The sequence below is a fragment of the Bos indicus genome, chromosome 3 (genome assembly GCF_029378745.1).
Source record: "Bos indicus isolate NIAB-ARS_2022 breed Sahiwal x Tharparkar chromosome 3, NIAB-ARS_B.indTharparkar_mat_pri_1.0, whole genome shotgun sequence".
In the NCBI taxonomy this organism is placed as follows: Eukaryota; Metazoa; Chordata; class Mammalia; order Artiodactyla; family Bovidae; genus Bos; species Bos indicus.
The window spans coordinates 86,373,945-86,401,467 of NC_091762.1; the positions used below are offsets into that span (position 1 = coordinate 86,373,945).

Genomic DNA, 27,523 nt, shown 5'->3' on the forward strand with positions numbered 1-27,523 from the left:
TATGTCAGAAGCTTTCTCTATCTCCTTTATACTTTAATAAAACTTTATTACACAAAAGCTCCGAGCAATCAAGCCTTGTCTCTGGCCCTGGATTGAATTCTTCTCCTCCGGGGGCCAAGAATCCCGGTGTATTCGTGTGATTCAACAACAACCTTTCAAGAAGATACCCCTCATCCAAGGCAAGGAGCAATGGCTGTGCTTTGTTGGAGCAGCCGTGAAGAGAACCCCACGCCCAAGGTAAGAGAAACCCAAGTAGGACGGTAAGTGTTGTAAAGGGCATCAGAGGGCAAACACACTGAAACCATACTCACAGAAAACTAGTCAATCTAATCACAGTAGGACCACAGCCTTGTCTAACTCAATGAAACTAAGTCATGCCCGTGGGGCAACCCAAGACGGGCGGGTCATGGTGGAGAGATTTGACAGAATGTGGTCCACTGGAGAAGGGAATGGCAAACCACTTCAGTATTCTTGCCTTGAGAACCCCATGAACAGTATGAAAAGGCAAAATGATAGGATACTGAAAGAGAAACTCCCCAGGTCAGTAGGTGAATCATCAGCAATTGCTTTCATTATAGCTGCTGAAGGCATGATGCCAGTTAAGGCAAATAAGACTCTTGCCAAAAACTTACAAGGAGGAGCTGGGGAACAAGATATCCATAGAGGACGTTAAAAAGTCCTAACATATTCCTGTAGATCCAGGAGGTCAGCTATGTACAGAGCTGTGTGCATGCCCAGAAATAACCTGAGAGGACCCCAATGTCTCAGCTCTGGATAAACTTGAAGCCCTGTGCAAACAGGAAATAAAGGCAAAGGCAGAGTTTTAAACTTCCTAAGAACTGAAGATGTTTTCCAAAATAAACACACATTGAGTCCTTTGGCAAAGATTGGGACATCTACGGAAATAGCTGACAAATCATTAACTGATCTCAGTGGTTACTGGGCAGAGAATGCAGTGGCTCCACATTACAAAGAAAAAAAAACTTTACAAAGAAAAAAAAACTTTATAGAATTAGTCTAAAAGAGTCACTAAAAAACCAGCAAAAACAAAAAACCCTGAGGTTGGGGGGAAATCTGATTTCCAGAGTTGAAATACATTATTATTTTAAAGGTCATATTTTAAACAACAACAAAAAAACAAAACATGCAAAGAAATAGAGAAATACCTACACAGGGGGAAAAAAATGAACAGTTAACAGAAAGAGTCAATGAGATGACACTAGTGGGTGGACATACTAGACAAAGACTTTAAGTGAGCTAAGACCAAAAATGCAGGAACATTTTCTCAATGCATTTTATATCATATCACCTTGACACCAAAACCAGGCAATGACATCAAAACAAAACTACCAACCAATATCTCTTATAATACAGATGGGAAAACACTCAACAAAATACTAGTAAACTGAATCAAGCAACATACAAAAGTGATTATACCCTATGACTAAGTAAAATTTACCTTAAGAACACAAACTGGTTTAAGATTTTAAAAAATCAATGTAATACATGACATTAATACAGTAAAAGACAAGAACTATGTGTCATCCTACTAACCCAGAAACAGAAGTTGACAAAATCCAGAACCCTTTCAGGATAAAAACATGGAATAAATTAGGAATTAAAACTTCTTTAACCTGACAGAAGGCATCTACAAATAAAATCTACAACTAATAAGACACATAATGGTGAAAGAATGAATGCTTTCTTTCGAATATTGGAAACAAGAGAAAGATACTCTCACCTTGCCATTTCTTTCAACAAAGTACTGAAGGTTCTAGACAGGACAATTTAACAAGAAATAAAAGACTCAGAATGCAAAAAAAGAATTTACAGATGTCCTGATTTTGTATATAGAAATCCTAAAGAATTCACTAAAAACTATTAGAAATACTAAGGGAATCCAACAAGGATGTAAATAAAATATAAGATCAATGTCAAAAAATAAATTGTATTTCTATTGTTAGCACTGACAGAAAGAATAAAAACTCATGAACAGTTTTAAAAGGTATGAATTTTATAAAATGAAAACTACAAAACACTGTTGAAAGAAACTAAAGACCTAAATATATGGAATGTTATGACATATTAATGGATCAGAAAACTTAATGCTATTAAGGTGGCCAGGTTTCCAAACTGATCAACAAATTCAGGAAATTTCTATCAATATTTCAATCTGGCTATTTTGCAGTAACAATAATCTGACCCTTATATTCGTATGAAATGCTAGAGACCCAGAATAACCAAAACAATAGCTTTCCAAAGAAAAAGTTGGAGAACTTATTTCAAACAAGTATACTTTCCAATTTGAACTTAGTACAAAGCTTCAGTAATCATGACAGTGTGGTACTACCATAAAATTAGACATGTATATCAATGACAGTTAAAAATCTGGAAATAAACTCTAACATTTGTGGCCAAATGCTTTCTTTTTACTTTAAAAAAATTAATAGGTTTTTTTTTTTTTTAAAAAGACCTGAACAGAAAATACAAAGTTCCCATATATTCCATCATCGCCACCCCTCACCAACTCCCCAGTTTCCCTTATTATTAACATCTTGCATTAGTGTGGCTACTTGTAAGAACTGATAAGCCAAAAGTGATACACTACTATTAACTAAAGGACATAAGTCTACATTAGGGGACATTCTTTGTTTCATTTTTATGAGTTTTGACAAAGGTATAATATATCCATCATTACAGGACCATGTCAACTGATTTTTAACAGTAGTATCAAGAATATTCAGTGAGGGAAAGAAACAGTCATGTCAACAAATGGTGCTGGGACAAATGAATATCTAAACACAAAGGAAGAAAGTTAGAAACCTATCTCATACCACATAAAAATGAATTCAATATTGATCACAGAGTAAATATAAGAGCTAAAAATATAAAATTCCTAAAAGAAAACAGAGGAATAAACCTTTATAACCTTAAGGTTACCCAATGGTGTCATAGAAACACCACCAAAAAAATACAAAATAAAAAGTAGATAACTTTGTTTTCATCAAATAAAAAACTATTCTGCTGCAACACACATACACACACCATTTAAAAAGTGCAAAGATGACTCACAGAATGGGAGAAAATATTTGCAAACCACGTATCTGACAAAAGATTTGTATCTAGAATATATAAAGAACTCTTAGAATTCAAAAATAAAAAAGCAAATAACAAATAAAATATGGTCTAAAGAATTTGAAGAGGCATTTCTCAAAGAAATAAAATCAGAAATGGTCAATAAGTTCATAAAAAGATGTTCAACATCATTTGTCATTAGGGAAATACAAATCAAAACCACAATGATATACTACTGCATACCTACTAGGATAGCCAAAGTCAAAACTCAATATGATTTGACAAGAGTTGGGAGAAATTGGAATCTTTTACAAACTACTAGTGAGAATGAAAAATGGTTCATCCACTTTAGAAAAGTCTGGTAATTCTTAAAAAAGTTAAACACCTACCATATGACCCAGCAATACCATTCCTCAACACCTATTCAAGAAATGAAGATGTGTGTCCACATAAAAACTTGTACATAAATGTTCATAGCCCAATACAGTATACTAACGCATATATATGGAATTTAGAAAGACAACCCTGTATGCGAGACAGCAAAAGAGACAGAGATGTATAAAACAGTCTTTTGGCAACTCTGTGGGAGAGGGAGGTGGGGATGATTTGGGAAAATGGCATTAAAACATGTATAATATCATGTAAGAAACAAATTGCCAGTCCAGGTTCGATGCAGGATACAGGAAGCTTGGGGCTGGTGCACGGGATGACCCAGAGGGATGGTATGGGGAGGTGAGAGGGGGGTTCAGGATGGGGAACATGTGTCCACCCGTGGTGGATGCATGTTGATGTATGGCAAAACCAATATAATATTGTAAAGTAAAAAAAAAAAAGAAGATGCAACAATATACTGGCAAAAAAAAAAAAAAATGTTCATAGCCATATTATTCATTTAATAGGCAAAATGTGGAAACAACCCAATTGCACTTTGTTTCCACTGATGAACAGATAAATAAAATGGAGTATATCCATATAACGGATTACTCAATTCAGTTCAGTTCAGTCGCTCAGTCGTGTCCGACTCTTTGCAACCCCATGAATCGCAGCACACCAGGCCTCCCTGTCCATCACCAGCTCCCGCAGTTTACCCAAACTCATGTCCATTGAGTCAGTGATGCCATCCAGCCAACTGACCCTCTGTCGTCCCCTTCTCCTCCAGCCCCCAATCCCTCCCAGCATCAGAGTCTTTTCCAAGGAGTCAACTCTTTGCATGAGGTGGCCAAAGTACTGGAGTTTCAGCTTTAGCATCATTCCTTCCAAAGAAATCCCAGGGCTGATCTCCTTCAGAATGGACTGGTTGGATCTCCTTGAAGTCCAAGGGACTCTCAAGAGTCTTCTCCAACACCACAGTTCAAAAGCATCAACTCTTCGGCACTCAGCCTTCTTCACAGTCCAACTCTCACATCCATACATGACCACTGGAAAAACCATAGCCTTGACTAGACGGACCTTTGTTGGCAAAACAATGTCTCTGCTTTTGCATGTTCTATCTAGGTTGGTCATAACTTTCCTTCCAAGGAGTAAGCGTCTTTTAATTTCATGGCTGCAATCACCATCTGCAATGATTTTGCAGCCCCCCAAAATAAAGTCTGATGGATTACTACTCAGCAATAAAAATGAGTGTAGTACTGATACCTGCTACAACACTGATAAACCCTGAAAGTATTATGCTAAATGATGGAAACCAGTCATAAAGTGCATGATTATCTATTCAGGACAGACCAGGCAAATTCACAGACAGCAAGTAGATGATGGTTGCTAAGGCTGGGGAAAAGGGGACCAGATGCAGAATAACTGCTATCAGGCACAGGGTCTCTTTGGAATGATGACAGAATTCTAGAAACAATGATGGTTTCCAACTCTGAATACTTACACTACTGAACTATACCTTTTAACTAGGTGCAATTTATGATATGTAAATTATATACTAATAAAGCTTTTAAAAATTGCATCTATGGTCCTTGCTTTCAAGGAATTGACAGTCTAGAGCTGGAACACATGCACTGAGACATGACTTCATCATATCAAGAAAATTTAACAAAACTGCACAAAGAATTTCTACAAGACTTTCTTTTACATCACTAATTTCAATTTGGAGAAAGAAGAACTGGTTACATCACTTCCATTCTTAAAACAGCAAGGATAATATTAAAACTAAAATAGGACATACATATTTCACATCAATTACATTTATGTTTACCTCTTTTTCCTTAAGTAAAGCTTCGTGTTTCTCTTCAAGCCGCTTCATTTCAAATGCTAGTGTGTCCGCCCTTTTGGATTCAGAGGAAAGTTTAACATGAAGATCCTGAACCTTTTATCAGAAACAAAAGTAGAAAATAAAGAGTATATAATATTCATAGCATTTCAGAGATCAATAAATGAACTGGAAATAAAATTTATAGTAAGATTACAGTCTAATTCTAAATATTTGTGGAAATGGCATGTAAATAAAAAATTAAAATAAGTTTTAAAATACACAAATAATAATTTAGCAAAAAAACATAAGTCTTCTACTGTTTCTCTAGGGTGTTTGATAAATAACAAAAGAGAATATTTTAGGTTATAACTCCATTCTCTAGGTATTTATCCCTGGTTATCAGAAATGTTAATGAAACAATAAAATATCCCCAAAGTATACAAGCTCAGAAGCCAATAAAAATGCCACAAGGGAAGCCCAATAATACTGGAGTGGGCGGTTTATCCCTTCTCCAGCAGATCTTCCTGACCCAGGAATCAAACCGAGGTCTCCTGCACTGCAGACGGATTCTTTACCAACTAAGCTATCAGGGAAGTCCAAAAGACCTAGAAAACACAAACTCAATGATCAACTCTTGAATTAAAATTACAGATAGAAGATACATGTGATAATAAGTACACAACTGACTACAAGTAGTGTTTATTTGGGGCTTCCTGGGTAGCTCAGTGGGTAAAGAATCCACCTGAAATGCAGGAGACCCCAGTTCTATTCCTGGGTCGGGAAGTTTCCCTGGAGAAGGAACAGACTACCCACTCCAGTATTTTGGGGCTTCCCTGGTGGCTCAGATGGTAAATAATCCACCTGCAATGTGTGAGACGTGGGTTCTATTACTGGGTTGGGAAGATCCCCTGGAGGAGGGCATAGCAACCCACTCCAGTACTCTTGCCTGGAGAATCCCAATAGACAGAGGAGCCTGGCAAGCTACACAGTCCATGGGATTGCCGAGTCAGACACAACTGAGTAACGAAGCACAGCACAGCACAGTGTTTATTCACTGCTACATCCTTCTTAAGGAGTGAAAAGTTATACTCTTTCAATTTTATTGATTAAAAAAATTTAGGTATTTTCTTACCTGTCTCTTGTATGTTTCTAATTGTGTGCGTGCAGCATTTGCCTTCTTTAATTCCTCTTCTAAGCTGACTGTATTATGCATGTACATCATGTTTGTTTCCTGTAAAGTTTTCACTTGCTTGCGAAGGTCATTCAGATCTTGTAGCTTCTGACGATATATCTCAACTGTAGACTCCAGTTTATTTGCTTTATCAGAGGTAGCCCTATAATAACAAAGATTAAACATTACTATGTAAAAACAAGTAAATGCACATAACAGTGTTATTCTGGCTGTAAAATGAGTCTTCCAAATGAACTATCAACTGGTCAAAAAAAATGAGAGGGACAGAGACAAGAAATCATTAACTTTGTGAGAAATCTGGAAACGGGCTCAAAAAGTTCAACCCTTCTGTTATAAAGTCATCAAAATAAAATGCTCAAAATTTGACACACTGTATTATTGAACTATTCTATATATCTCAACAATGTATAAAAAAAAGAATGGTTTTGTAAATACAGCTGAAAAATTCCAAGCTGCATTTTAGCTCACAGGCCAGTTGTGCTCTGTGCATAAATCTAATGTAGTTTGTTGTAAGTATTTGATATACTCAGTAAGTTGACCTAATTTATAATTTGTTTGGCAAAGCACTTCCCTTTAGAGTTGTGCACACCTGACAAATGGGATGGAGAAAAAATAAATAAACAGAATCACTTCAATATCACATGAAGGTTAAAATTAATGCTTATAAAGATTTTGTTTTAAATGAACATTAAAAACTGTGTAAGAAATGGTTAATTAAGAAAAATTAACATAAAAAATCATTTAAACAGATTCTTTGCTTAACATTTCATAGGCAAAGCTCATTATAAACTTTGTACTGTCAAAGACAATAAGAGAACCTGGGATAATCTTGAAATAAATGCTAGGATTCTTATCTATATTTTATCAAATGTCAAAATACGGTTTGTGAGAATACATTTCTTACACAAAAATTTCACAAGATGTACTAGTAAGTACAAGAAGGTCAAGTCAAATGTATCTAAAAATAACAGCTTACAAATTTTTAAGAAAAAGGTATCGTCTTCTTTAATCAGAAATAAGAAAAAGGTTTATGGTTCCAATATGAAAATCTGTCCTAACACGAATCAAATATTATCCTAAAACTTCACATAACTATCAACTAACATAAAAGAAGTAAAGACTAGGAACTTGGATAAAAACTGATCAATACTTGATACACAGGTATAACTGTAAGATTCCTTAATTAAAATATAGAATACCAAAATGAGAAGTGACATAATTATATTTAGACATGCCATACCTAAGAACATCTATTTCATCTTTCAGGGCTCTTGTTTCCTCAGCAAGACTAGTCAATTCATCATTCCTATGTTGAAATTCAATTAATTGCTTTTCAAGTTCTTCACAGTGAACACGGTAATCATCTTTTGCAGCTTCAAGCCTTGCATAAAGAAAACAAGTATTTATAATGTAATTTCCATTATTTGTTTTTTCACTGAGATATGAGCTTAGCAAAACTAACTTCTAAAATGTTTGATTCCACATTCAAAAAAAGAAAAACTAAAGGAATAAGCTACTTTCTAGTCCTTAGTTTTAAAACAATAGCTTAAAAAAAGTTGGAGAACTCATACTTTCCAATTTTAAAAGTTACTACAAAGCTACAGTAATCATGATAGTGTCATCCTACCATAAAGCTAGACATATGGATCAATGACAATTAGAAGTCCAAAAGTAAACTCTTAACATTTATGGTCAAATGATTTTTTTTTACTTAAAAAAATTAATAGACTTTTTTTTTTTTCCCCCAGAAAAACTGAACAGAAAGTACAAAGTTCCTGTATATTCTCTCATGGTTGTCTCATTCCCCAGTTTCCCTTATTATTAACATCTTGCATTAGTGTGGTTACTTGTAAGAACTGATAAGCCAGTAATGTTCTGAATTTTCATTATCACTCTGAAACACTGAGTCTGGTTCTCTAGTTCAAATAGGAATTTTAATTTCAAAACAAAAAGAGAAACCATATAAAGTTACCCAAAAATGTACATAGCACACAAAGTGGTAAAATATGAACTCTAAGTATAGACTGTGATAAAAAATAAATACTTTGAACCCAAAAGGAACAACAAAAACTAAAATGACTATATAGTGATAAAAATATTTAAAAATTACTTGATCAGCTGACAATAATGCAGAAAAGAAAAATAAACACAAGAACATATATGACAAATGAAAAATAGCAAACTGATAGACCCTAAGCACAACCATATCAAAAATTATGAAAAGGGCAAAAGGACTAAACACACCAATTAAAAAGGCAGAGACTATCAGATGGATAAAAAAGCAAGGCTCAAATATATACTAGTTATGAGAAACATTTTAAATATCAAAACACAATAGGTTAAAAGTAAAAAGATGAAAATAAGTATCATGTAAATAATAAGCAAAGAAAACTGGGGTATTTATCTTAACATCAAAAAAATGGTTTAATACAAAAAGTATTACCAAAGGTATAGATATTTCACAATTATAACAGGGTCAAGCCATCAGAAAGACATATCAAAAAATTATATGTAACTAAAAACAAAATTTTAAAACAGATGAAGCAAAAACTGACAGAATCAGAGATCTACAAATCCATAATTATTGTCAAGAATGTTAACATCAGTCTCCCAATAAATGAAAGAACTAACCAAAAATGTCAAATACAGAAGAAATCTGAATAACCTTACTAATCAGCTTGATATAATAAATATTTGTGAAACATGTCAGTAAAAAAATTACAGAATACACATCCTTTGCAAGTACACATGGAATATTCACTGCAATAAAATGTGATGATCAATAGGTATCATAAATATTAAAAAGAATGAAGTCTTACGGACTATATTCTTTAACCACGAGGAAATTAAATTAGGAATCAGTCACAATGAGAAGTTTGGAGAAAAGCCTTAAATATTTGCAAATTTAAAAATACATTTCTAAATGATTCCTGAGTCAGAGAAGAAATCAGAGAGGAAATTAGAAAATATTTTGAACTGAATAATAACAGAAACACAATCAATCAAATTTTAGGGACACAGCTAAACCAGTGCTTAAAGAGAAATTTACAGTTTTAAAGGCTTATAATAGAAATAAAGAAATGCTTAAAATCAATCATCTAACTTTAGGAGGCTAGAAAAAGAAGAGCAAATCAAATCCAAAGTAAGTAAAAGGAAAGGAATAAAGAACAGAGATCTAAAACTCACACTATGGGAAACTAATAAAGGCTGTTCGATTAATAAAGGGTGTAAGATTAATAAAACTGATGAACCTCAAGTAAGGGTGACCAAGAAAAATGAAAGAAAACACAAATTACCAACATCAAGAAAGAAAAAGGAAACACCATTACAGCTCCTGTAATCATTAAAGGGACCATAAATAGAATATTATGAAAAACTTCATGCCAATAAATTAAACAACTTAAATCAAATAAATATATACCTTGAAAAAAACAATTTAGGAAACTGACATAATATGAAACAAAATCTAAAAAGCCTATGAACCATTAAATAAATTACATGTGTCATTAAAAGCCCTTTCACAAAGAAAACCACAGATCCAATTGTTTTACTGATTAATTCTATCAAATATTGAAGGAAGAAATAATGTCATTCTTACATAAACTCTTTCAGAAAATAGAGGAGGAGAGAGTATTTCCCAATTATTCTATGAGACTAGCAGAACAAAACCTGAAAGACATTACAAGAGAAAAAAGTTATAGACCAGTATCTATTATAAAGACAAGACACAAAAATACTTTCAAAATATCAACCAATCAAATCGAGTCATATGTGCATAACATAAGAAAATATGACCAAGGTGGTTTTTCTCTGGAATACAAATTTTTTTAACAGTCAAAAATTAATTGTATTAAAAGAATAAAAAAGAAAAACCAAACCATCTTTTTTCAAGATGCATAGAAGTCCTAAGACAAAAATCAACACTCATCAGTGATAAAAACTCTTAGCAAGGCAGAAATAAAGGAGAACTCTTTCAATCTGATAAAAAGCCCATTTAAAAACTCCACAGCAGGTTTCCCTGGTGGCTCAGTGGTAAAGAATCTGCCTGCCAATGCAGGAGACACAAGTTTGATTCCCAGTCCAGGAAGATTCTACATGCAGCAGAGTAACTAAGCCCATGTGCCATGACTGTTGGCCCTGTGCTCTAGAGACCACGTGCTGCAACTACCGATCTGTGTGCCTAGATCCCGTGCTCCAAAACAAGACACTGCAATGAGAAGCTGGCACACAACTAGAGCGTATCCACCACTCTTCACAACTACCACAACTAGAGAGTACTGCCGACTCTCCACAACTAGAGAAAGCCCACACAATAGCAAAGACCCAGCACAGCCAGAAATAAACAAATAAATATAAAAACACTACTAGCTAGCTTCATTCTTGACAGTACTTAATTGGACGTTTACTCCCCAAGACTCAGAACATAGCAAGATGTTTGCGCCTGTTCAAAGCAAGGAAAATAAAGACCAGGCAGAAATAACAAAAGGAAGAGGTAAAGGTCTATTAATAGATGACTGCAGATTCCTTAGGATTTTTTTTACCAAAACAAACTACTAGAATCAGTAAGTGAATTAAAAAACTTTGCAGGGCTTCCCTGGTGGTCCAGCGGTTAAGACTTTGCACTTCCACTGCAGGAGCACGGGACTGGACCCTGGTCAGAGAATCAAGATCCTGCATGCTGAGCAGTGTGGCCAAAAAATAAAAAAGTAAATAAATAAAGTTGTTTGAACAAAAAAAAGGGGAAACTCTGCAAAACATACAAGTTTTCAAATGCAAGACATTAAGATTCAAGATATAAAAGTTTCAACATACAAAAACCAACTGTGTATCTATATATTAGCAGCAACTTTTCAGAATAATTTTTGTAACTGTGTTTGTAATAGCAAAAAATTAAATATTTGAGAATGAAATGAACAGAAGACACACACAACACTATGCTGGAAACAATACAACACTGCTAGAGAAATTAAAGACAAACAGACAAAGACACTAAATTCATAAAACAGAAATTCTCAATATGGTTAAGGAATCAATCATATACAACTTGAAGACACAATCACAAAAGGTTTTTAAGAGAAACTGACCAAAAAAGCAAAAAGACAGAAGAGTCAACAACATATTTTGAGAAGAAAGAGTTGGAACATTCACACTACCTGATTTTAAATGACTTACTCTAGAGCTATAGTAGTCAAGATCAAGTCTTACGGGCTAAAGACAGACAAATTCATCAGTAGGAAGGAACTGAATACAGAAAATCACCCAAATTTTATAGCTATATCATTTTTCACAAAGGCGCCAAAGCAATTTGATGGAGTAAAATAAAAATCTTTTCACCTGATGATACTGGAACAACTGGATACACATAAGGGAAATAAAAGTAAAGTCTGACAGCCACATATCACACTATTTTCAAAAAAGTCAATTCAAGATGGATCACAGACCTAACTGTGAAAAATAAAACTATAAAGGTTCTAGAAGGAAATACTAGAGTATTTTCATGACTAGGGAGTAGACAGATTTCTTGGACAGTACATAAAAAGCACTAATCTAAAAAATACTGATAAATCAGACTTCATCTAAGAACTTTAATTCCTGATAGATAACATTTGAAAATGAAGTGGCAGGCTACAGAAAAGATGAAATATTATTACATGCATATCTGACAGAGATTCTATAACCAGAATATATATTTTTTAAACTCTTACAACTCAGTAATAAAGACAAACAACCCAATTTAAAAATAGGCTAACAGTGTAGAGAGACAATTCATATAGTAAAATATAGTGCAAAAAAGCACATGAAAAGGTGCTTACCACCATTATCATTAGTTATCAGGAAAATGCATATTAAAGCCACAATTCAACACTCTTAACCCATTCCCTGGAATAACTAAAATGAAGAAGACTGATAAGGCCAACTTACGTTATATAGGCAGAGTAACTAGAGCAACCAGCAGCAAGCACTGCTGGTGGGGATGTAAAACAATATGACCACTTTGGGAAATGGTCTACTGGTGTCTTTTAAATGTAACACAAACAAAATGTGTGACTCAGCAATGCCACTCTATATAATTGCCAATGAGAAATGAATAAATATGTTCACAAAAGTTTTATATTCCCATGTTCATATACATTTTATTTATATTAGCCAAAATCTGGAAACTCAAATGTCCATCTAAAGGAAAATGAATAAGTAAAATGTGTTACAATGTGCAATAATTCCATTTAGCAGAATACTACTCAGCAATAAAAAAAAAAAATGAACTGATATATTCAGCAACATTGGTAGATTTCACAAATATGCTGAGCAAAAGAAGCCAGTCACCAAAGAATTCATATTACAATTTCTAATAAGTTCTAGATCAGAGAAAACATTCTATACTGGAAAATAATCGGAAGAGTCTCTGGGACATAGGGGTTATCTGGGAAGGGACATAGGGGAACTTTCTGTAGTGACAGAAATGATTTATCAAATGATAAAGATGTGAGTTACACAAATGTATGCTTTTAGTAAAAGATGCCAAACAGTGCAATTCACTCAACTCACGGTATGTAAACGTTATCTTGAAAAAAGAACTGTAAACATACTGAAGTGTAGCATTAGTTTGCACTGTAGCGTTACCTTTTTATAGAAGGCATGAATTAGCAATTCTTACTTCAAATGTGTTTTGGGATTGAGTAGATGAATAAATCTGCTGAGGAAAATGGCAGTCAGGTTTCTCAATGTTGGAGAAGGGAGTTACAATATGAAAATGCAGAAAATCAGAATGCACCCTGAAGTCACTGGACTGAAATGGAAGATGATAATACGAATTCACTGTTCACTATGAAAATAGATAGATACATGCATAGACATATGTGTGCAAACATGGACTGGTATGAACCTGTACAAGTGACTTTCCTAGCTCTGTACACCAAGGTGGCCCAGAAGCAATGACAGAAAGACTCATCTAGATCATCCTTGGAAGAAAAGCCATGATCAACTTAGACAGCATATTAAAAAGCAGAGACATTACTTTGCCAACAAAGGTCCATCTAGTCAAAGCTATGGTTTTTCCAGTAGTCATGTATGGATGTGAGAGTTGGACTATAAAGAAAGCCGAGTGCTGAAGAATTGATGGTTTTGAACAGTGGTGTTGGAGAAGACTCTTGAGAGTTCCTTGGACTGCAAGGAGATACAACCAGTCCATCCTAAAAGATATCTGCCCTGAATATTCACTGGAAGGACTAATGCTAAACCTAAAACTCCAATACTTTGGCCACATGATGTGAAGAACTGACTCACTGGAAAAGACTGAAGGCAGGAGGAGAGGGGGATGACAGAGGATGAGATGGTTGGATAGCATCACTGACTTGATGGACATGAGTTTGAGTGAGCTCCGGGAGTTGGTTATGGACAGGGAAGCCTGGCGTGCTGCAGTTGGTGGGATCACAAAGAATCAGACACGGCTGAGCGACTGAACTGAACTGAGACCATAGACCTTTGTTTTTAGCGGAGAATAAATCTAGACAGAAAAATTCATCTAGACCATAGATCTCTCTTTTTAGTGGAGAATAATATTCTCCACTAAAAGGAATCAGGACTTTTGGAGAAATGGTTGATCTAGAGTGGAGGAAGAACAATTAGAGTCTGGAACATTTTGTTGTGCCAGAAAGAAGAAAATACTCTAAAAAGGATAGCAACATATTGTAAAGACACATGGCTAATAGAAAGGCTTCTCAGTGGTCAAATCTGGGACAATTTAAACATAAAAATAAATGACGATAGTAATGGAATTATAGTCCGTTGAGTAAGAATCAATTTCTAAATGCAAAGCACGATCCTGGATTAGATTCTGAAACAAGAAAAAACTTAAGTTTTAAGGATACTGAGATAGCTGATAGAATTTGCATATGATTTATAGATTAGATAATGATTTGTTTCAAATACCAATTCACTAATTTTGATAACTATGCTGCGGTTTGTAAGAGAATATCTTTGTTCTTAGGAAATACACACTGAAGTACATAGGGGTAAAGCAGTATGCCTCCAGTTTATTCTCAAATGGTTCAAAAAACAAAACATATATACACGTGTGACTATGTAAAGAGACTGCTAAAGCAAATGAATAGAACTGTAAAACAAATGTTGAATCTGAATGAGAAATATACAGAAGCTCCCTATCCTATTCTTGCAACTTTTTTCAGTAAGTTTGAAATCATACCAAAATAAAGTAACAAAAAAACACATACAGTACAACTGGAGCACCTATTTATCAGGGCCTTACATTGCAGGGCTCAGGGGTAAGCACACAAAAAGATAATGTTTATCAAAGGTTAGATGTACACTTTTTTTTTCCAAAGGAAGAAATATAAAAGTTGATATGAAAAGCATCCTTTTAGTGTGAGACTTATATATTTCTTCCAATTATCAAGTTCCCTCTTCTATGCAAAAATTTCTCTTCTCCCCAGGCTTTAGCAATCATTCTTTTAATTCCTCGTGGACTTGCCTATGGCTTTTGTTTGGCCCTCATCACACATTATTTTGAATTGTTTTGCTTTTTATATATGTATCCCACTTTCTTAACTGGATTGTTAGCCCTACGAGGACAGGAACCACTTATACTAGACAGTATTTTCATCCACTTAGTATTCTAAACATGTGTTGTAATGCTTAATCATCAGTTGTTGCTATTATGATTTTTAGCTACTGGTTTAATAAAACTGTATAGAATGATTTCTACTAAAAATGCTACCTGAAGTTTTCTTCCTGTAATTGTTCTAGTTGCAACTGTGCATGAAAATATTTTTTTGCAACCATTGTATTTGGATCATCAAAAGATCCATCCAACTGGTCAAGTTTTTCATTCATCATCTCGTTCTCAGAAACTAGTGAATTCTTTTCATCTTGAAGCGCTGTCACCTAAAAAACAAAAACACAAACATAAGCATCAGTAGCAAATAACGAGTTTAGAGTGGAATTCTAGATTCTAAATCTGACCAAGCCATTAACTAGCCTAGTCAATCAGACTAGATAAATTCTTAAAGATCCTTCTAGCTCTGGAATTCTGGGTCTAGGTTTGGATCAGAAGAAATAAAATTAATTTTATTAATAGAGAGAAAAGAGAGTTAATACATATAAAGCAGAATATCTTCCAAACTTCATGCTTGCTTTAGGTCAGAGAAGAAACTGTTTCTAAGTCTCTAAAAATTTTATGCACCTATGTACTTCAAAAAAATAATTTGTTTCCCCTTTAGGTATAAATGTATTTTCAGGATGCTGTTACCTAGTAAACTGAGGTACAAACAAATATGCACAAAATTACCATTTTAGGTTCATAGTAGAAAATTATCAGATTCACATGTATCTTCAGGGGATAACCACATTATTTGGTTAGTGAATCAGCAGCAAAAAACTGAACCCAATTGCACACTGAAACTATTTGCTTAAGATTTAATGGATATAAACATATAACTTTAGAATGACATAAATACCAGCACTTGATACATTTTTAATTCTACTTACATATTTGTGTTAACAAGCATTATTTGCTCCCTTAGTTCTACTTCTTTTTCATTTAAAAATATCTTTAAACATTTAGAGATAAGGCTGCAACCTTTTATAAGACATGCTTCCTGAGTAACTCAGTCAGTAAAGCATCTGCCTGCAATGTGGGAGACCTGGGTTCAATTCCTGGGTCAGGAAGATCCCCTGGAGAAGGAAATAGCAACCCACTCCAGTATTCTTGCCTGGAGAATTCCATAGACAGAGGAGCCTGGTGGGCTACAGTTTGTGGGATCCCAAGAGTTGGACATGACTTAGCGCTATCTTTCTTTCCTTTCTTTCTTTATAAGACCAGACATCTACATGGGATTTTACTAAGATTAGTTTGAAAAAGGCTGACTTATCATAACTTACAATACATTGTAAGTTATTGGGCTTCCCTAGTGGCTCAGCTGGTAAAGAATCTGCCTGCAATGAGGGAGACCTTGGTTCGATCCCTGCATTGGGAAGATCCCCTGGAGAAGAGAACGGCTACCCACTCCAGTATTCTGGCCTGGAGAATTCCATGGACGTATAGTCAGTCCATGGGGTCACAAAGAGTCAGACACGACTGAGCGACTTTCACTTTCACAACATATTACTGCACAAGTTTGCTATTTATAGTTTCAAAAGGTGTAATCAATGCAGTCTAGTTATGTGAATGGGACTACATATTGATACACTGAGCTACTAACAGCAAATTAAAATCAAGTTATAGGGACTTCCCTGGTGGTCTGGTGGTTAAGAATCACCTGTGAATGCAGGGATCATGGGTTTGATTCCTCATGCAGGAAGATTCCACATGCCACGGGGCACCTAAGCCCAAGAACCACAATTACTGAGCCTGTGCTCCACAACAAGAGAAGCTACCACAATGAGAAGCCCTCTCACTGCAACAAAAAGTAGCTCTTGATCACCAGAACAAGCGAAAGCCCATGCACAGCAACAAAGACCTAGAGTAGCCAAAAATAAATAATCTTTTTTAAAAAATCAAGTTATATTATATAGTCTTAAATACAGTGTAGGCAAGTTACAAACACTGTCCTCCAAATGAGTAACACAAAATCTAAAAAACCACTGCCAGACAAAGAGGAAACAGTTTTTCTTCCTAAATACAATGCATGCATCCATCCTTGTCATATAAGCAGTTTAGTGACTATTATCTGTCATGTAATACAATCCTGTTATTGAGATACAAAAAACAATGGAGGTTTCACCCTTTGAGATCCCAACAGAAGAAATGTAAACAATTATAGGACAGAAAATGTGGTGCTTTGATGAAATTATGCTATTTGGGGGTGCGAGCAAAGAATCTCTCTATTAGCTTGAGGGTAGGGGCTGTTACAAGACTGGTAGAGTAGAAACAATACCTTGTCTTCAAACTGGATAGGAATCCCCTGAAGAAGGGAGAAGAGCAAGGGCAAACTTAGTTTTCAGTATCTAGTGGGAAACCAACCCTGTTTCTAACCATGTATTTCACATAGTCGTTCCAGAGCCACCCCGGATGAGTGACTTAGAATGTCCAGAGGTGGTTCTAGGTATCTTTTAACAAGATGCCATGGTGATATTTTGTTTAGGCTCACTCTGTACCTGCCTCTGTCCCTTTCTGTTTCTCTAGTTTTTCTGTCTCTCTCTTTCTCTCTCTGAGCTACTTAAAAGAAAGTTCAAAAAGCTAAAAAAAATAATGCTCTTTTCTCATGTCACTCAGATTTAATATTTTTATCATATTAGCTTATTAAAAACTTAAAACATAAATTTCTATAGCTGGAGTCCTGTTTCACACATAATTTTCAGACACCTTTAGGTTTGAAGATCACTGCCTCACTACATGTGACACGATGTTGGGTGGGAGTATGTTTCTCTCTAACATACTGTAAGCAAGAATAACCAGCCTCTGTTACTGCAGTAAGTGAAAGAGAGCTACTGATGGCTGTCAAGTGTTAGGATTAATGGTTGAGTAAGGCAGAGGAAAGAGCTGTTGATAAACTCATCCTAACTTGCCCAAAGGCCCCATAATCACTGGACAAAAACTATAAGATTACATGAGTTTCTCAAACCTTACATCTAATTCTCATGTGGGTTTTTTTCTTTTCTTTTTAAAGTACACATAATCAGGCTTCCTCCTGATTTAGTGAGTCAGAATTTCAGTTGTTCCAGAATCTGTAACCATAATTTGCACAGAATGCACATAGATCTTTATTTAAATGGGTAATGCTTCACCACCAGATCTTTCACTACAGAGTTCTTGCATTTTTTTATTCTGATTAAAACATGTTTGCTAACTGGACTGTGCGAACAAGCAGGTTTTTTTCAAGAAGGGCTCATGAATTTGCATCTGTGCTCTTCTTCAGTTAACGCAGTTAACGCTTCTTCAGTTAATGCTCTTCCCTGCCTCAGCATTTTATGGATATAGCTCCTCCATTTTCTGGCATCAAAGTTGCAGGGGAGCCTGATTTTCTTATCTTTGTTGGTGATTTAGCTTTTCTACCTGTGTTACAGAGTTGTTTTGCCTTTATTCCTGAAATCTGAGAGCTTAACTAGGATGAGGTTTGATGTTAATTATTCACTAATTTGTTTCTAGCCGAAATTTCCTTTTAAATCTCACTTCACTGTCCTACCACCTAGTCTACTCTACTGAAGTGTTCTTATGAAACTGTAATACTACATAAAGCAAAAGTTCTCTAAGCTTGACTGCGTGCGTGCTAAGTCGCTTCAGTCATGCCCAGCTCTTTGCGACCCTATAGACTGTAGCCTGCCAAGCTCCTCTGTCCATGGGATTCTCCACGCAAGGATTCATTTCAATATTTGGCAAAACTAATACAATATTGTAAAGTTTAAAAATAAAATAAAATTAAAAAAAAAAAAAAAAGAATACTGGAATAGGTTGCCATGTCCTTCTCCAGGGGAACTTCCTGACCCAGGGATCAAACCTGTGTCTCCCGTGTCTCCTGCACTGGCAGGCAGATTCTTTACCACTAAGCCACCTGGGTAGCCCTCTCTAAGCTCGGCTACCGTCTTCTACGTACACTTATCTATTTCTGGTTTTAGTCTGTAATGTTCACACAGATGTCACGCTTTTATTCTTTTCATCTAGTTCATGCTTTGCTGGCAGTCAAGATACCCTATTTGTTTTGGCAATGTTGAAGACTTCTTGGACATGCTCTCCAATGTACCCCATGGCCCAGTATGCTTTCCCCTCTTAAGTTATAGCTGGGACTGTTTTTTCTGCACCACTCTATACAGCCTTGTGAATGGTGAGGGAAGGCAGTAGTTGCGGGGGCGGGGAAGAGCAGCTGAGCCAGTGGGCAATCTTTTTTAATAACACATGAGCTAGGCTATCATTTCCGAGGTTTAAGTACCTCATACAAGGACGGTGAGAATGGCATTCCATTGCCGTGGAGAAATTCCTTTGGGCATCAGTGCTGCCCCAATTCAGTGTGTGGCCCTATACCCTTTGTTCTTATCAGAGTCAGGCCCTTAGTTTCTTCTTGGCCATTATTTCCACTCATATCTAGTGCAAATAAAATGAAGAACTCAAAGAGTGAATTTCCTTCTGATTGAGATTACTGTGAGAAGTCACAAGATTTCTGTTGACTCCCCAGCAAGAGCAAGGAATGAAGAATGAACAGCAGGTTTCTGCTCTGCAGCACCTCTGTCAGTATCAATACGCTTGCTTCTTTCCTTGATTACCAAGCTTTTTAATTTAACTTTATTAGGTTAAGCCCTTTTTCTTGTTCACCTGCCCCTGGCGAATTTCTTTGCCACCTATTTTTCTTTTTTGGTTCATTTGGTTGGGTATTAAAAAAATTCCCCCCAAATTTAAATATCACTCTCCAGTTTTATTGTTGTTCAGTTGCCCAGTCACGTCTGACTCTGTGACACCATGGACTGTAGCACACCAGGCCTCCCTGTCCCTCACCATCTCCCGAAGCCTGGCCAAGTTCGTGTCCAATCCAAGTTCATGCATCCATGAATCCAGTGATGTTATCCAACCATCTCATCCTCTGATGCCCTCTTCTCCTGCCCTCAATCTTTCCCAGCATCAGGGACTTTTCCAATGAGGTAGCTATTCTCATCAGCTGAGCAAAGTACTGGAGCTTCAGCATCAGTCCTTCCAATGAATATTCATGGTTGATTTCCCTTAAGATTGACTGGTTTGATCTCCTTGTTGTTAATTGGACTTCCAGGAGTCTTCTCCAGCACCACAGTTCGAAGGCATCAATTCTTTGGTGCTCTGCCTTCTTTATGGTCCAGCTCTCAAGACTGTATGTGACCGCTGGGAAGACCATAGCCTTGATTATATGGACTTTTCTCAGCAGAGAAACATCTCTGCTTTTCAACATACTGTCTAGGTTTGTCATAACTTTCCTGCCAAGAAGCTACTGTCTTTTGATTTCATGGCTGCAGTCATCATCCACAGCAATTTTAGAGCCCAAGATGATGAAATCTGTCACTATTTCCATCTTTTCCCCTTCTATTTGCCATGAAGTAATATAACCTACTGTCTGGTTACATATGATTAAAAATACACATTTTTCAAAAATAATTTTTCTTATAAAATTAGGGTATGCATCATATACACCTGTGTGAAATTCACATTGTTAAATTAATCAATTACTTTTTGTTCTGATTATATGCAGTAGTCATTTATTTCACACATGTAGCAGATAGTTGAGGGTTGCCTCTATTTTGATACTGGAATTAAAATGCCAAAACTTGGGATGTCTATACTTTTCAACAAAAATCAGATCATCATGTACTCTTCACCATGTGTTACAAATACTGAAATGTTTTAACCGAATTTTGTGTTCTTTTTTAAAAAAGAATTTCTCAGAAAACTGTACAGAGATCTTACATAAGGCTGGTAACACCTGAATGAGTCAGTCCTCTACTCTTTACATGAGGTGTTCTGGAAGGATATAATCTTACTTGAAAATAAAACATTTCAGATGCTGTGCATGTGGTTAAGAATGAAGAAAGGCAAAAACATAGTGAGACACTAGTTTTGTTCAAACACAGAGGAGGGATATTTAATGATAAAGTTAGGAGGTTTGGATTCTGGTGCTGGTTGTCACTGCCCTGCACATCTGAATCACCCTGACCAAGTCACTTCTCATCTCATTTGCAAACTCATGAAGGTTAGAAATACACCCAGCGCTACACTTTTAGATAGTTAAGCAAGGGTATTGCTACCACAAGCCTTGTTCCTTGTCCTCATACTTTTCAGAGTCAATTATTTACGTAGCTCATTATTTGAATGAAAAACATGTAGCATATTAGGATGGCATATTTAACCTTTTGTACAATTTTTCAAGACTTATTGCATAATTTCATATTTGCACTTTCATTTAATAATAACAATATATGCAAACACATACATAACCCCTTATGTGCCTGGCCCTCTTTAAGAGCTTCAAGTATATTAATTCACTTAATCTTCATATCACTCAGGGAAATATATACTATTATCACATCATTTCTCAAAAGAGAAAAACGAAGTATAGAGAAACTAAGCAATGAGCCCAAGCAGACACAACTAGCTAGTAACATGACCAGGACTTCCCTGGTGGCTCAGCTGTAAATCCACTTGCAACTCAGGAGACATGGATTCAATCCCTGGGTCAGGAAGATCCCCTGGAGAAGGAAATTGGCACCCTACTCCAGGATTCTTGCCTGGGAAATCCCACGGACAGATGAGCTTGGCGGGCTACCATTAATGGGGTCACAGAAGAGTTGGACATGACTTAGCAACTAAACAACAACAACAGTAACACGATCAGGTTCTGAATACAAGAAGCCTGGTCTGATGATTCACCCCTTCAACTATTTAACTACTGTTTCTCATTCCCAGTTTATTTTGCTAACATGTATGTGCATACCAACCTGAGAATTACATACGTGTTCATATACATGTACATGTTAGCAAAACAAACTTTGCACCTGCATTTACTGGAGGTCAAGCACTTCTAAATATTTCCATAAAGGACTCCACTTAATACTCACACCTTATAAAGGAGATACTTTAGTTTCCCCTTTTTATAGAATAACAAATTAAGCTCTATCTAAGCAGTTGAAATTTTACAATTTGAATGATCTTCTCAATGAAGTAGTTATGCCAGCAATTTTCAACTCTAAAAGAAAAATGATCAAATTTATGTTTCAATATTCAAGTCTATAGCAAACTCTTTCAATGGTCCCTCCGTGAAATAAAATCCAATCTCCAAAACACTTTACCCATTAATTAATTTAAAAAGGCTTATTAATTCAAAGAGGAAATTACTCTCATATCCATACCTGCATATCTAGTTCTTGGCATCTTTGCCTCAGTTCTTCTTTTTCTGCTAGTGCTTCCTGAAGTTCTTCTAGGGCCCTTTTAAGCTGAAACAGAAAATGTCCTAATTCTTAGTAAATCATATTTTGAAACAAACTGATGTATTTATCACAACACATATATATACTGATGTTGGAAACAGTTTCAAAATTAACAAACGCATTTGCCTCTTCTTTTACCATTTCCCTTCCAACCGAGGTTGGGTTATACAGAGGAAGAGAGTATCTTTCCCACCAGGGAAAACAACTGTGTAAAATACCCAGGGGAAGGAGTCTTGAGTACAGAACCGTAGAGTTCAGTATTAAAGGAAAGCAACTGTGATAAAAATCACATTTCCTTATTAGATAAATCAGAATTTAGCAGAATTTTTAAAATTGTCTGCTATTTAATTATGTAACTATATAGCATGAGCTACATATGTATTAACAAATATCAGGAAAGTTTAATGCCACTTGACTCTTCAAACACCATCATTAAAAACTGGAAATCAACACTACCTGCATTCAAGAAGGAATGAATAATAATATTTAAGATCTTACAAGAGAACAAACTATCTAAATTTCATGGAGGAAAATATCTTGTATGTGCTCTCCGATATAAGCCTTTAAGACAGTACTGGGTTTGCCAGAAAGTTCGTTTGGGTCCTTCCGTTAAGATGTATGGAAAACCCGAATGAACCTTTTAGTTAACCCAGTAACTGACAGAGGAACTCAATCACTGTTACATTTTCCTCACATATTGAAATACTCACCTGTTGTTCTAATTCTCCAACAGCATCATTTGTGGGAGAGCTCACAATTTCTTTACTCATCAACTAGGATGAAAATAATAAAATTAAGTACAATAAACTGAGGCACACACAGTAAAAGTATTCACTTTTTTTTACAAGCAAAAAGTTCTTTTACACAGTAAAAATAACAGTAAGGTGTTTTATGTTTAATTTTTCCTTGCCTTAATTTGATGACCCTTATTTTATTCAAATAAAAAATATATAGCAGCTTAAGCTAAATAACTCAATGTTCAAACATTATATTAGTGAAGACAAAAAGTAGAGTGTGCTTGAAATATGTAAATAGATATATTTAAAATCCTAATGTACTAAAAATTATAATACAAATTCTACATAAAATTGAGCACATTAAATAATTTTAAAGAATGATTCTTCTGTAACATGAGTTGGCACTTTAAAAATTCAGCTATAAATGAGTTATGTGGCAAAATTCCTAATCCAAGAAGCCATTTTAAATGTAAGAGCTACAATTATATGAGAAAAAAGATCCTGTAAAATAATTTATTTTGCATATGCGAGACATGTATATTTATGCATAGCAGTGTTTTGAATTCAAACTAGCAATGCAGACTCAGGGTATATCCATTTTTCACGTCCTATATGCTGCCTCTCTTTAAATCATGACTCTTCAAAACTAACCCTTCACTCAATTTTCCCTCAGGCCTCCTCTTCACTTGACTTCATCTCTGCCTTCTGGTCTGACTTTAAGAATGAACATGTGCCAAATGAATTCTGAATCTTTATGGCATAACTTAAGATAACCAGGCTGGATTGAACCCAGATGACCTGGCTCTGAAATATACTTATCACTGTGTTTGCTCACAGTTCTAACATTCTGAAAATGCACATAAGATACATACACACACACACTTTAAATTTCAGAGACAATTATTCTATCTGGCAGAAAAAAGAGAAGGTATAAAAATTCCTATCTGGGAAGATGCTGTTTATCCTGCTTAGCTGAAGTTACTTAAAGGAACTTAATAGTAATTTAACTTTTAAAATGCAGAGGTACTAAAATTGGGCTTGAAGTCCTTATAAGAAATTTTGGGGAAAAAGAATGAAGGGACAACACAACAATCAAAGACAAATCAACCTACTGCAAAGGACACGTTTATACAGTAGTGAAATATACATCCATAAAGTTTTTGTGAACAGTTTTATTCAATTTGGTTTAGGATTTTTATACATGTGTGATTATGATATAACGTACCTCTTGAATAGCAGTCATGACCACATGTTGAACAGATTCTTCCAAAGTCATTATATTCTGAATATGTTCTATGATTAAAAAAAAAAATCAGATCTGATAAAAACTCTACTCTTTACCCACAGTAATTCAGCCATTCAATTAACCACATAAAAATTCATTCACTACATATAATTCTTTATGCAAGTACAATACTTTTTCCACAAGAAATATGTCCATTGAAAACAAATATGCATAATTGAAAATATTCATATAAATATTTATAAATGTTTTAAAGAAAATCTCTAAGTCTCTTATAAGGAAGAAAACGAGAAGTAATTGCAATTAATCTTAAAATAACTATGACAATTTCTTCCATCTTGTTAAATATTCAACATTATGGGATGAATTCACATATACAGATATAGCACAGAGATATTATAAGTTCAGTTCCAGACAATAAAGCAATGATCACAATAAAGTAAGTCACATGAATTTTTTAGTTTAAAAGTTCTATTTACAAACTACTGTAATCAATTAAGTGACAATAGCAAAATATCTAAAAAAGACAATGTACAAACCTGAATTAAAAATTGCTTTATTGCTAACTAAATGCTAACCATCATCTGAGACTTTAGTAAGTGCTGATCCTTTTACTAATAAGAGGATCTTATTGATATTTTGATGCTGATGGCTGCTAGAAGAAAACCAAAGAGGGCGCTAGCGAAAGCTGTGGTGTCTGTGGCAATTTCTTAAAATAAGACACCAGTGAAGTCTGCCGTATCAACTGACTCTTCCTTTCACAAACAATTTCTCTATAGCATGCAGTGCTGTTTGATACCATTTTACACACAGTATAGCTTCTTTCAAAACTAGAGTCTATCCTCTCAAATCCTGCTACTGCTTCATCAACTAAGTTTATGTAATTTCTAAATTCTTTGTTGTCATTTCAGCAATCTTCACGGCATCTTCGCCAGGAGTAGATTCCATGTCAAGAAACCATTTTCTTTGTTCATCCATAAGAACCAACTCATCTATTAACATTTTCTCATGAGATTTAGTCGTATCTTTAAGCTCCACTTCTAATTCAAATTCTCTTGCTATCTTACATCTGCAGTTAAACCCTCCATTGAAGTCTTGAACTGCTTAAGTCATGTACGAGAGTTGGAATTAGTTTTTTCCAAACTCTAATTAATGCTGGAGTTTAATGTTTTTACCTCTTCCCATGAATCATCTATGCTCTTTCTTTTTCCCCTAAGGCAAACACACCTTTACCTTTTTAATTTTTTTACATTGGAATATAGTTGATTTACAATGTTGTGTTCATTCTGGGTGTACAGGAAAGTAGTTACACATATAACATCCAGTCTTTCTCATAGTCTTTTCCCATATAGGTTACTACAGAGTATTGAGTAGAATATGGTAGTTTGCATATGTTAATCTCAATATCCTAGTTTATCTGCCCTCCCCACCTTTCCCCTTTGGCAACCATAAGTTTGTTTGCTAAGCCTGTGAATCTGTTTCTGTTTTATAAATAAACTCACTTGTACAATTTTTAGATTTCACATATTAGTATATGATATATGTCTTTCTCTGTCTGACTTACTTCACTTAGTAACAATCTCTAATTGCATCCATGTTGCTGCAAATAGCATTATTTCATTCCTTCTCTATGGCTGAGTAATCTTCCATTGTATATATGTACCACATCCTCCTTACCATTATCTACTGATGGACATTTAGGCTGCTTCCATGCCTTGGCTATTGTAAATAGTGCTGCAATCAACATTGGGGTGCAAGGATCTTTGCTAATTAGTTTTCTTCAGATATATGCCCAAGAGTGAATCAAATCTATTTTTAGTTTTTAACATCTATATTGTTCTCTATAGTGGCTGTACCAATTTATATTCCCACCAACAGTCTAGGCTGACACAAACAAATGTAATGATATACCAAGTTCTTGGATTGGAAGAATCAATATTGTCAAAATGACTATACCACCCAAAGGTAACCTACAGATTCAATGCAATCCCTATCAAATTACCAATGGCATTTTTTTGCAGCTCTAGAACAAAAATATCTTAAAATTTGTATGGAAACACAAAAGACCCTGAATAGCTAAAGCAATCTTGAGAGAGGAAAAATGGAGCTAGAGGAAACAGGCTCCCTGACCTCAGATTATAAAGTAATCAAAACCTACAGTAATCAAACAGTTTGGTAATGGCACAAAAACAGAGGTATTGATCAATGGGACAGGATAGAAAGTCCAGAGATAAACTCATGTACCTATGGTCCATTAATCTATAACAAAGGAGGCAAGAATATAAAATGGAGAAAAGACAGTCTCTTCAATAAGTGGTACTGGAAAAACTGAATAGGTAAATGTAAAAGAATGAATTAACATTCTCTAACATCATACACAAAAATAAATTTTAAATGGATTAAAGACCTACATGTAAGACCATATACTGTAAAACTCTCAAAGGAAAATATAGGCAGAACACTTTTTGACATAAACTGCTGCAATATCTTTTTGGATCCACCTCCTTAGAGTAGTAAAAATAAAAATAAATAATAGGACCTAGTTAAACTTAAAAATTTTTTTGCACAGCAAAGGATAGCTATGAGAAATAAAAACCTATAGAGAAGTACTCACTTGCCCAAGAAAAAACAGCCAGTTAATAATAGAGATGGCCTAATATGAAAGTTTTCTGATACCCAAACCCTTTTTTATTGATAAACTATAGCTGATTTCATATATTTTATTTTTCTCCTTCCTGAATTAATTCTTACTGAATTTCTTGTCTTCTGTGCTGTCTTCATTAGTTAGATAACACTGAATATTTTCTAAGGTTCTGACTTAAAGTATTTTACAAACTTCAGCACCCAACATCCTCTTAAAAAGGTGATGTCCTAAAGCCAGTTTTGGATAAGTCATGCAAAAAATATCAGGATCAAAAATCTCATCACCCAGACTGATGCAAGCTCCTGAGAGAAGTAGATCTTGGTCTGTTCAGTTCATCATTTTACTCATTACTTTCAACCAAAAACACTCTTTTTGTACTCAGCTGGATATGGATTACTGTGTTCAGATATACTAATATAGTCCTCAACTCCATTTATATCATCAGACTGCTCTCTGGAGGACACATTGAAGGCATTCTTCTGAAAATAGCAGAATATCACCTGAAGAAGCCTGGATTATAATTTAGCAGCTGCATAATCAT

The 27,523-nt window shown here is 35.1% G+C and overlaps 1 protein-coding gene across 2 annotated transcripts in view; it reads right to left on the reverse strand.

Moving 5' to 3' along the window:
• HOOK1 (hook microtubule tethering protein 1) overlaps window positions 1–27,523 on the reverse strand; it is a 71,508-nt gene that overhangs the window by 24,833 nt on the left and 19,152 nt on the right. For both annotated transcript variants that reach the window (XM_070786449.1, XM_070786448.1), the window contains exons 6-12: window positions 24,321–24,388; window positions 23,069–23,131; window positions 22,281–22,364; window positions 15,199–15,365; window positions 7,705–7,845; window positions 6,405–6,606; window positions 5,276–5,386 (exon numbers count right to left, since the gene is read on the reverse strand). In XM_070786449.1, the coding sequence (XP_070642550.1) occupies window positions 5,276–5,386; window positions 6,405–6,606; window positions 7,705–7,845; window positions 15,199–15,365; window positions 22,281–22,364; window positions 23,069–23,131; window positions 24,321–24,388 (836 nt within the window). The remainder of the gene's footprint in view (window positions 1–5,275; window positions 5,387–6,404; window positions 6,607–7,704; window positions 7,846–15,198; window positions 15,366–22,280; window positions 22,365–23,068; window positions 23,132–24,320; window positions 24,389–27,523) is intronic.